At 45.6% G+C, this 12,467-nt stretch overlaps 1 protein-coding gene across 3 annotated transcripts; it reads left to right on the forward strand.

The window, feature by feature from the left end:
* The first annotated feature begins 6,508 nt into the window (after positions 1–6,508).
* Positions 6,509–8,201, forward strand: LOC109739833 (bisdemethoxycurcumin synthase-like). 3 transcript variants are annotated; one of them, XM_040394579.3, is made up of 2 exons: positions 6,509–6,560; positions 6,729–8,201. In XM_040394579.3, exon 2 carries the CDS (start codon positions 6,739–6,741, stop codon positions 7,924–7,926), a length of 1,188 nt encoding a protein of 395 aa, XP_040250513.1. In that variant the 5' UTR covers positions 6,509–6,560; positions 6,729–6,738; the 3' UTR covers positions 7,927–8,201. The 3 variants fall into 3 exon arrangements, with proteins under 3 accessions (XP_040250513.1, XP_040250511.1, XP_020154453.1); XM_040394577.3 differs by having other exon boundaries at positions 6,511–6,657; XM_020298864.4 differs by having other exon boundaries at positions 6,511–6,639.
* Positions 8,202–12,467: the final 4,266 nt, after the last annotated feature.

The following is a 12,467-nucleotide window of genomic DNA, read 5'->3' on the forward strand; positions in this document are numbered from 1 at the left end:
GCCCCGCCGCCAACCACCGCGAGGGGCTTTGCCCCGACGGCTGCGGCCGGCAGCGAGGGCGGGGGAGGGTGGGGAGGCGGATAGGAGGGGGCGGTGGGGGGGGGGGGAGCCGCGCCGCCGCCCGAGTCGCCCGCGGGGGGACGACGCGGGGGCTAGGTCTCCAGCCTTGACAATTCCAATGGGTTCTGTTGGCATTCATAGATGCATGTTCACATGTATGCCCTCTGGCCACGTACGATACGTCCTGGCTTTGTTGCGTGGCGCACTGTCATCCGTATTGCTACCAGAATAGACTCACCACTCGCTCGCTGCGTCCACCCCGTGCGTTCAAATAATCATTGGACGTACGATAGCTATCGCTCGCGACGACGGACCATCAATCTTTGTGCATGTGCATGTGCGCTATGGTAGCTATGCCTGTCCTATGCACGTGCGCACAAATCTTTCTTTATTATAATTTCTTTTTCACGACAGACTTGATACATACATTTATTGGACCTACATAATCGTTAAAGGACAACATGTTCTCCGGAGAATAGTGGCCTATTGAAAGGACATTCAGTTTGGCACAATTATGTACTTTTCAAAATATAGTGTTTCCTCTATTTTAGTACTTCAACTTTGACCATAAATTTAACCAACGAGACCGACTACGGCAGGAGCAAAAATTATACCAGTGAATTCATATTCAAAAGAAGTTTTCAATTATATAATTTTTTTCTCCCGCCGCAGTCGGTCTCGTTGGTTAAATTTATGGTCAAAGTTGGACCTCGGGAAGCATGGGCGCACTATATTTTGGAATGGAGGGAGTAGCTTCTTTTTTTAGGCATTCTCGGGAAACGTTTATTCAACCGCCACAATCTTTATAGGGATGAAAGGAATACGACCGGGCTGACCTAACCAAACATGGCGGCCTGCTCCAAAAGTCAAAGTATGTTTAGCTAAATCGTGAGACTCGACATTTGAGCTCCTAAATTTGTGAACTATATTACATGAAATAAGAGTAGATAAGTGTAGTTTGCTCTCCTGAATGATTGCTCCTTATGCAACACCACCTCCGTTGTGAACTTCTTCTACCACCCCTTGCAATCTGATGCCACATGAATACAGTCTGGTTCAGCTCGTCGGCTAGAGCTAGCCCCTCTCTGATAGCTAGGGCTTCTAAAGTAGTTGGGTCTTCATATTGGTGAAAATAAAAGCCGAAGCTCCCATAAATCTTCCTGCATGATCCTTGCAAATGGCATCGACCACTCCGTTCGACCCCCTCCGGCAACTGCTGCACCCACGTTCAGCTTTGCATGATGTTCAGGAGGTGCCAGACATCCAGTCGAACGAGGAGTTGCACTCCCATGGGACACCCTGTTGTGAGTGAGCACTTGTAGCTTTCTTATGTACAAGGAGATGAAGTCATGTATAGCATCTGGGGTCATGAAAGTACATGAATGTATTGCTCTTTCCTATGGGCACCCCAGTTCGCCCACATGGTCACTACAAAGATGGTAAAATCTTCCAATGACAACGCTCCCTGCACATCGAAGATCCAGCCCTTCGCGTTCTCTTCTTGGTGTAGACTGAACGGGTCTAGGACTGCTTCGGAAGACAACGCACATGTACTCCGTGACACTGATCTAGGATAGCTTTTGTATTCCATGTATCATATACGCTGCTCAACTTACAAAGCTCCGGTCGTGGCAATGTGACGACGATGGAGAACCTCTCCTGATGCGATTGAGTGCCTAGCCAACCGTGAAATAAATATCTTGTGCTTCGACGAAACCTGAAGTTTTCCAGATTGACTTCTACCCCTTACTTTCTTCACGGCCTTCTAGACAGCTCTCTCTGTTTTGCTTAGTCCGGACCAACATGTGGTATGTTGATCCCACAGTAAAGTTGCCTCAAGGTTCTTCACTGCATGCCCAGAAATCCTCGATCCTCCTAGTACACAATGGGATCTTAAGTAGGGCTTCAGCATCAAACGGCATAAAAATTGAACTAAAGCTCTTGCAACGCACTAGTCGGCTCAATAAGCTCGTAGACTTTTTGTGTGGGGGGCGAGAGGGGGGGGGGGTGCGGGAGCTTGAATTAGAGAAGTGGTAGGTCGTTTGTAACTCTCCCTTGGTATCCAATAATGGGCCCAAATGTTTGTGGATTCACCAGCCCCGGCATCCCGCCTGTCTTCACCTATTGTTCAACCACTAGCCGGACCCACTGGGTGCCGCTGTCGCTTGTGACACTTCCAACACCTCTCTTCCAAACTTTTTTTTCCAGTTACTGTTCATCCAGAGAAAACGCTCCCGGGAGCGAAAATGCCTCCACCATTAAAGACATGCTATATAGTTCCTTCTTATCCCTTTCCGTTTTTATTGATTGCTGCTTGCATTTCCATTGCATACGAATGTACATTGTTGCCTTCACTTTCGTTTGTAATATAAGATGCTTTTCATTTTCATTGCATAGGAATATCCATTTGCACAAGTCTTTCTTTACAACTCCCTCCATCCTATAATATTAGATGCTATGACAATCGATGTACTCACATATTTTTTATGTGGAACACATATGTACTCACATATTGGTTGTAATCACATCCTATATTATGCGACAGAGGGAGTAGTAATTAAAATTATATTTCCTACAACAACAGTGCAAGAAAATATGTGCTTGTGCCAACTAATTAACTTGTGAGAAATCAAAACCGCGAAGGCGGCAAATATAACATTTATTAGAACTGAAACTATGTGCTCCCTCCATCACAGTTTACACGACGCGATTCAATTCTCATGCATTTCCACCACCGGAGGGATTTTAGGCGCCTTTGCTTTAATGGCCGTAATAAGGCCCACAATTTTCTGTCCATGTAGGAGTGTACACGGAGTAAAATAATTGCATGGATGTGTGTACGCGGGGTGGAAGCAGTACATGCATGTGTGTATGCATTAATTTCTCTAGTAATAGGCGTCATGCTATAACTACTGATACTCTTTTTCAGTCCAATCGCTAATCGTCTTGGTCCGAGAGATTGTTGAAGTGCGCCCTGTAAACTGTGACGGAGGGAGTATTACATTATTTATACCTTCATGATTTCATACCACTATAATTTAGTACTTTCTTGTTTGCGGAACTAAAAGTTCCACATTACCAATACACAATCATTAACAACATCTTACCTCGCAGGAGGTAATAGCAACATTAGCTTAGTCATTTATGGAGTAGCACATACTGAATATCTTGAGGTGCTCGATTTCTCACAGAAGGTTACAAACTCAAGTTTTTCTTTTTAACAAAAATAGGGCGAGAAAAACTGACACACCGATTTATATTCATGGGGATCGGAGATTACCTATGGGGCGACTTGACCGACAGCGTCTAACATGTGAAGCTAGACCGCACGTTCAACGAGCGACGAGCGACTGCGAAAGGATCTTCCCACGGTCGCATGTAGCACTGCCGGTCTTTGGCATCGTTCGTAACCAGGTACGTCCGTGTTAATTTGTTACCACGGTCACATGAAGCTTGACAATTCTCGTACGTTGGGTTCTGTTGGCACTTGTAGATGCAAGTACACATGCATATCATGCTGGCTTTGTTGCGTCATGTGCGTACGTACGTAGCGCCTACCACTACCAGCATTGACTAGCTGCATATACACTCCGTTGACTAGCCCTGTAGAAGGCATCCGGCAAATAGGAGGCACGTGGCATGGCCGTCTGCAGCTGAAGGCCTCGTGATGGTTAATCCTCATCGTTGGTTTTCTATCAATTTAATAATATAATAGATAGGATGAGAGACACTGAAGGACACGCCAGGCCCCACCGGTTTACATTCATGGGGAAGAGATTACCTATGGGGCGACTTGACCAACAGTGTTTAACGTGTTCAACGTGCGACTGCGAAAGGATCTTCTCAGTCACTTGTAGCACTGTCGGGCTTTGTCATCGTTAGTAACTAGGTACGTCCGTGTGAATTTGTTACCATACTCTAGATGCAAGTACACATGCATGTGATGCTGGCTTTGTTACGTCGTGTGCGTATGTACGTAGCGCCTACCGGCATTGAATAGCTGGGTACACACTCCGTCGGCTCACATATGATATGTATACACATACACATCCCATCAAGTAGGCCGCTGGATTGATCAATCATGGTACGTGGAGGGGACAGCATCTGCATGTGCTGGCCTCACAAGTCTTTCTTTACTTGCGTGGGCTCCTCTGCTGGGCTCACAAGTTGAATTCAAGGGGAGGGTGCAGGCACACGCGGGTGGGTCCTTTGCACCTGACCGACAACGTCGAGCGCGACTGCGAAGGAGTGTTCTCACGCGTAGCACTGCCGGTCTTTGTCGTCGTTCGTGACCAGGTACGTCCGTGTTAATTTGTTAGTACTACCAAACACCGGTTCTGTGAAGCCTTGACAAATCAAATGGGTCCTGTTGGCATCTGTAGATGCAAGCTCACATGTATCTCCTGTTGCCACGTACGTACGTGGTGGTTTTGTTGCGTGGTGCACTGTCATCCGTACTGCTACCAGAATTGACTCACCTCTCGCTCGCTGTGTCCACCATGTGCGTTCAAATAATCCCTGGATGTACGATAGTTATCGCTCACGAAGACGGACCTATGATCCTTATGCATGTGCACGTACGCTATGGTAGCTATCCGTGTCCTATGCACGTACGCACAAGTCTTTCTTTATTATTTTCTTTTTCACGTCAGACTAGATACGTCCATTTATTGGACCTACACAATCATTAAAGGACAACATGCTCTCCCATGGAATAGTGGCCTATTGAAAGGACATTCAGTTTTGCAAAATTATGTAGTACTCACTTCGTTTTTATTTACTCTGTATATTAGTTTTAGTCAAAGTCAAGCTTTATAAACTTTGATAAAGTTTATAGACAAAAAATATTAACATATGCAATAATAAATTAATACCATTGATTCATTATTGAATGTACTTTCACATCATATAGATCTGTTATGGTAAATGTTTATAGTCTTTTCTATAAATTTGGTCAAATATTATGAGTTTGACTTCCGTCAACTCTAATATCCAAAGTAAATAAAAATGGAGGGAGTATCTCCCGGACGCACCAATGTCAGATTTTGCAAGTCGCCCACACCCTTTATTTGTTTCCACACGAAGCGGTTACTTGTTCGGCATTAATTCAAACCTGCATATATATATATATATAAAAATTAGAAACCTCAAACCTGCATGTGCCAACTTTCTACTATAGTACTAGCATGCATGCCCTCCTTTCCGTCCTTTGTAAAAAGGCTAGTAGACCAATCGGCACATAGTGCGGCTAATGCGCGGTCATAGGGCTGGATAAGGAGCCTAATGATCCTTGCAATAATAGTTAAAATTAAGCGCTGACTTGGGATTTATTTAGTTTTTTAGGCCATCTCGTGAAGCTTTTATTCAACCACCACAATATTTACAGGGACGAAAGGAATACCACCGGGCTGACCTAACCAAACATGGCGGCCAGCTCCCAAAGTCAAAGTATGCTTCGCTAAATTGTGAGACTCAACATTTGAGTTCCTAAATTCGTGAATTATATTACATGAAATAAAAGTTGATAAGTGTAGTTTGATCTCCTGGATGATTTCTCTGTATGCAGCACCACTTCTGTTGTGAACTTCTTCTATCACCCCCTTACAATCCGATGCAACATGAATAAGGTTCTGGTTCAGATCCTCGGCTAGAGCTAGCCCCTCTCTCATAGCCAGGGCTAGTAGGATAGCTTTGGAAGGCTAGTAGGATAGCTTTGGAAGACAACGCCCATGTACTCTGCGACACTGATCTTGGATAGCTTTCGTACACTGTCAACATTAATTAGAGAAGTGATAGGCCATTTGTAACTCTCCCTTGGGATCCAATTGTGGGCCCAAATGTTTGTGGATTCACCAGCCCCGGGGTCCCGTCCGTCTTCCCATATAGTAGTTCAACCACCAGTCGGAACGCAATAGATACACCAAACACAAGAAGCCCAAGAGGAACACCAAGTCAACGCAATAGTTGCAAGGACCCGCCTCGATGAAGTAATTACCCATTGCAATACTGCGGACAACGCTCAATACTCTTTCAGACTTTTCAAGGCTCTTTGAGTACCAGATCTCAAGTGAGGCCAATAACATCATACGACGTGAATATCTAATGCCCTTTGAGTACCAGTTCTCAAGATCCAGAGTGAAAAACAATCGCCACCTCCATCTGACGTATGTAAAATGTGGTGGCTGATGTGGGTCATTCAACTTTGGAAGGCTAGTAAACATATATAATTCATAGACTTAATATAATACATCTCAATTTGTTTTTCTCTAAAAAAAGCATCGTCTATTTTGGAGGAAAGGGAGTACTTGATATGGCACACCTCTAGGCTTCAATCATATGCCTAGACGAGATATTTGCACGTGAGCCCTGCTCCCTTTTTTTTGCAGGGACCAGGAACCCAGCTCCCGCACGTCCTTAAATACTTGCCGCCTCCTCCCATCTCCCAACGCACATAAATCATTTGATCAGCCTCTCGCCTTGTTTGCTTTGTTCTGCACAAGGTAGGTAGCTCGCTCAGTACATACTAGTACTACTATCCCTCGATCGTCTCCACTTCATCCAACTCTAGCTATCTATCAGGTAGGATAGGAGTAGAAGGTAAGGGTTATTTGGAACCTAAAGATCGATCGCTTTTCAAGGAAACTGAGTCTACTTAATATTGCATGCAGGAAAGTCACCATGGCAAGCAGCAGCAGCATCCCAGCCACCACCGTCCGTGAGATCAGTGTTGCGCAGCGTGCGGACGGGCCGGCGGCGGTGCTGGCCATCGGCACGGCGAACCCGCCCCACTGCGTGCCCCAGAGCGACTACCCCGACTACTACTTCCGCATCACCAACAGCGACCACCTCACCGACCTGAAGCACACCTTCGCCAAGCTATGCGGGATGACGGGCATCGGCAGGCGTTTCTTCCACCACACCGAAGAACTGCTCGCCACGCACCCGGACTTGTCCCTCGACGCCCGCCTGGACGTCGTGTCTACCGCCGCCCCGGAGCTCGCCGTGTCGGCTGCGGCCAACGCCATCGCCGAATGGGGCCGTCCGGCAGGCGACATCACCCATCTCGTGGTCAGCACCAACGCGGGGTCGCACGCCCCGGGCACCGATGTCCGCTTGGTCTCCCTCCTCGGCCTCCGCCATGATGTCCTGCGCACCGTGCTCCAGCTCAACGGCTGCGCTTCCGGGTGTGCCGCACTGCGCCTAGCCAAGGACCTCGCCGAGAACAACCGCGGCGCGCGCATCCTCGTGGCCTGCGTCGAGCTCACCGTCACCGCCTTCCGCGCGCCCCACGAGGCAGACACCTTCGACACCCTCATACCCCAGGGGCTCTTCGGTGACGGCGCTGGCGCCGTCATCGTGGGCGCCGACCCTGACGTCCACGAGCGCCCGCTGTTCGAGATGGTGTCGGCCTCGCAGTATGTGATACCAGACACCGAGCACATGCTCACCATGCAACTCCGGAGCGATGGCATCGGCGGGACCATCGCCACCGGACTGCCAAGACTGGCGGCGGGCATCGTTGAGCGGTGCCTGCTGGATGCGTTTGGTGACCACCTAGCCATCATCCAAGGCGTCGTCCATTGGAACAACCTTTTCTGGGCGGTGCATCCCGGCAGCAGTGCGATGCTGGACCACATCGTCACGGCGCTCCGGCTGGCCCCGGGGAAGCTGGCGGCGAGCAGAACCGTGGTGAGAGAGTTTGGTAACATGCTCGGCGCCACGGTGATCTTCGTACTCGATGAGGTCAGGCGCCAAAGAGTCGACCGTGACGGAGAGGGTGCTGCCGCTGATGAAGACTGGGGGGTGATGATGGGATTTGGACCGGGGTTCACTGTCGAGACGATGCTGCTGCACGCTGCCACCTAAGGTATCCGGCCTGAAGAAAAAGAACGGGAAAAAAATACATAGCATTTATATTCAATAAGTGCATGCAAAGCAACCTTTCATATTTCCATATCCATATACCCCGTAAGAGATGTGAACATGTGTGGTGTGAGAGTGGTGTTATAAGTCCTGTAAGAGTGATCTACGTACTAAGTATATATATGGAGCCTTAAGTTTTTATAAAATATGTACACTGGAGTAAGTTGTATGTAACTACTCCCTACATTCCTAAATATAAGTCTTTTTAGATATTTCAATACGGACTACATACGAAGCAAAATAAGTGAATCTACATTCTAAAATATATCTATATACATCCGTATGTTGTTCGTATTGAAATCTCTAAGAATATACGTTTCATGATGGATCTATTAATACAAAATGGGTATAATAAATATTAAAGTTTGACCAAGTTTGACTTAAAAAAATACACCTTATACTTTGGAACAGAGGGAGACTAAAAGAGCAAAAATGAATGCCAAAAACTCATCCTCACCTCTCGCTCTTAGTTCATTGCTCGCGTTAGTCTAGATGAGGAAACAGAATCACTCACACCTCACGTATTGCAAATTTCCAATTGAGCAGGGCAATGGGTACGCCCATGAAAGTGGAAAATTCAGCAGTAATGCTTCGCACCGTATGATCCTTAGCCGTTCCTCTCTCCATCAGTATCAGTGCAATGAATAGCTGTATAAGAGAGGGAAATATTTTCCCATGGCTATACATAGCAATAAGCTTCCATGCATGCGTTGTACATTCTCTCTTCTCTCTTCGGAACAAATTCATCCATTTATTTCACCTTTGCTAACTTAAATCTATCTCTTAAACCAATAATCCAATTTCAAAACTTTTTACATATTTGAACTCATGTCACAAACACCTTAAAAACAAGACCAATTCGGATACATTTTAAACAAGTTTAAAATTCATGAAACCTATTTCACTAATCTCTAAAAAACACACTTCACTCGGTTTTTTAATAGTAGTTTAATTATTTTATTTCACTCATTTCAGAAAACATATCTTAGTTATTTCAAATAACTACTTTCATCATTTAAAAGATCTGCTTTCACACATTTGAAATCATTGATTTCACTCATTTAAAACAACATATTTCACTAGTTTAAAACAACATATATCACTCGTTTGAAAAGAAAACAGATTCCACTCATTCCGCTCAATTTAAACAAGTAATTTCTATCATTTTCTAAAAGAGCTATTTCACTTATTTAAAAGAACATATTCACTAATTTCAAAGAACTCAAAACAAACTTTTCACTCATTTCAAAAAACCAATTCCAATTATTTTCAAAAATAACAATTTCATTCTCTTTAAAAAACATATTTCATAAATTTCGCCCAATCCAAGAAAAACTTTTCAGTCGAAAACATATTTCAATTTCACACAATCAAGAAAAACTTTTCACTCATTTCAAAAACTGATTTCAGTCATTTCCAGAAAAAATCCACTTGTTTAAAACAATGTATTTCACTCGTTTTGAAAAACATATTTTACTAACTCACGTAATTCAAGAATTGTTTTCACTCATCTCCAAAAACTGATTTTTGTCTTTTTCAAAATAATATATTCCACTCATTTCAAAGCACTGACTTAGCTCAATTCAAAAACAACATATTAATTCATTTCAACAAACATATTTCATTCCTTTCAATAGTACGATTTCACTTGTTTTTTAACAATATATTCCACTCAATTCTTTTTTTTTGCGAGGAGAGAGAGAGAGTCTCTCTGCTTGAGTCTAGAAAGAGAGAGAAATGTGTATCATGCATGTGCCCTTCATTTGACCATGGTAGTGAAGGAAATATGCCCTTGAGGCAATAATAAAGTTATTATTTATTTCCTTATATCATGATAAATGTTTATTATTCATGCTAGAATTTTATTAACCGGAAACTTAGTACATGTGTGAATACATAGACAAAAACATGGTGTCCCTACTATGCCTCTACTTGACTAGCTTGTTTGTCAAAGATGGTTATATTTCCTGACCATAGACATGTGTTGTCATTTGATGAACGGGATCACATCATTAGAGAATGATGTGATGGACAAGACCGATCCGTTAGCCTGGAATAATGATCGTTTAGTTTTATTACTATTGCTTTCTTCATGACTTATACATGTTGAAAGATCGTGGATGTCGCCTAGGGGGGGGGGGTGAATAGGCGCTTTAAAATAATTACGGTTGAGGCTTGAACAAATGAGGAATAAACCTAGCGGTTAATTTGTCAAGTACAAAACCTACAACGACTAGGCTCACCTATGTGCACCAACAACTTATGCTTAAGAAAGAGAAACTACTTAGGTGATAGCAAGATATATGACAAGAAACAATATGGCTATCACAAGGTAAAGTGCATAAGCAAAGGGCTCGGGTAAGAGATAACCGAGGCACGCGGAGACGACGACGTATCCCGAAGTTCACACCCTTGCGGATGCTAATCTCCGTTTGGAGTGGTGTGGAGGCACAATGCTCCCCAAGAAGCCACTAGGGCCACCGTAATCTCCTCACGCCCTCGCACAATGCAAGATGCCGTGATTCCACTAAGGGACCCTTGAGGGCGGTCACCAAACCCGTACAAATGGCAACCCTTGGGGGCGGTCACCGAACCCGTACACTTTGGCAACCCTTGGGGGCGGTCACCAGTACCCGTCAAATTGCTCGGGGCGATCTCCACAACCTAATTGGAGACCCCGACGCTTGCCCGGAGCTTTACACCACAATGATTGAGCTCCGAACACCACCAACCGTCTAGGGCGCCCAAGCACCCAAGAGGAACAAGCTCAAGGGCACCAAGCACCCAAGAGTAATAAGCTTCTCAACTTGTAACTTCCACGTATCACCGTGGAGAACTCAAACCGATGCACCAAATGCAATGGCAAGGGCACACGGAGTGCCCAAGTCCTTCTCTCTCAAATCCCACCGAAGCAACTAATGCTAGGGAGGAAAAAGAGAGGAAGAACAAGAAGGAGAACACCAAGAACTCCAAGATCTAGATCCAAGGGGTTCCCCTCACATAGTGGAGAAAGTGATTGGTGGAAATGTGGATCTAGATCTCCTCTCTCTTTTCCCTCAAAAACTAGCAAGAATCCATGGAGGGATTGAGAGTTAGCAAGCTCGAAGAAGGTCAACAATGGGGGAAGAACACGAGCTCAAAGGATAAGGTTGAATGGGGAAGAAGACCCCCTTTTATACTGGGGGGAACAATCCAACCGTTACCCCCAAAACAGCCCCGCAGAGGGCGGTACTACCGCATAAGGCATTTGAACTACCGCTGAGAACAGCGGTACTACCGCTCCCCCTGGCGGTACTACCGTGGAGTTAGGAGGGCAGGAGAGATACGGACTCGAGCGGTACTGCCGCGGTGGTAGGGCGGTACTACCGCTCATGAGCGGCACTGCCGCTCTACTGCCGCTGCGAAGTACCGCACAATCCGACACGAAAAACGACCCCTCGAGTCGACGCGGCAGGGGCCTGGTACCGCAGCGGTACTACTGCTGAGGACCCACCGGCGGTACTACCGCTGTGGTGCGGTACTGCCGCCTGTGACTCCTAAGCGATACTACCGCTGGGTACTGCGGTACTACCGCTGGCGCCATCCTAAAGCCACTGCCACGAAAACAAGTATACTCCAAGGAAAACCAGAACTGCCAAAACTTCTTCATATGAGCTCCAAATTGAGCAAACTCAAGCTTGTTGGATACAAGACGACGAGTAGCATCAAAACAGTGACTGATTATAGTAAGAAGAGGCAGGGAAGGTATGCCTAACAAATAGAGGAGTGAAACCTCCAACCGAGAAGAACCGGCATAACCTCCAACATCGAAAACATCATAGATGATGCGAGTGAACTCCGTTTTCGACGAACTCGAGCTTGTCATCAAGATGACCATAAGCTCCAAAACTCACAAAGAGAAGAACCAAACAAGAACCAATAAAGATGATGCAAGGATGCAATGGTTTGAGCTCTCTATGAACGATACGATCAAGCTACTCATCGAGAGCCCCCCTTGATAGTACGACAATCGATCCTATAACCCGGTCTCCCAACTACCATCATGAGACCGGTAAAATAGAAAACCTATCAAGAGCAAACCTTTGCCTTGCACATGGTCCACTTGAGCTAGATGATGACGATCTTGACTCCCTCAAGATGGACCACCTTTCTTGATTGCGTTGGCTCGATGAAGACTAGTTGATTGCTTCCCCATACTCCACTATGGGTGAGCCACCCTTCCGCACATCTTCACAAGTCCATTGTCACCACAATGGACGGCAAGCTTCAAGCACTTGATCTCTTCGTGATGCTCCACTTGAACTTGCACACGGCAATGTTGATGACGATCACCACTTGACGTCATCCTCTCCATGGGTTGAGTGATATCTTCCTCTTGACACAAGCCCATGAACACGTACCTAACCCCACATAGAACACTCACGAAAACCATGGGTTAGTACACAAGGCGTAATTGACAAAGCTTACCATACCATGGGATCGCT

The sequence above is a fragment of the Aegilops tauschii genome, chromosome 7 (genome assembly GCF_002575655.3).
Source record: "Aegilops tauschii subsp. strangulata cultivar AL8/78 chromosome 7, Aet v6.0, whole genome shotgun sequence".
Classification (NCBI taxonomy): domain Eukaryota; kingdom Viridiplantae; phylum Streptophyta; class Magnoliopsida; order Poales; family Poaceae; genus Aegilops; species Aegilops tauschii.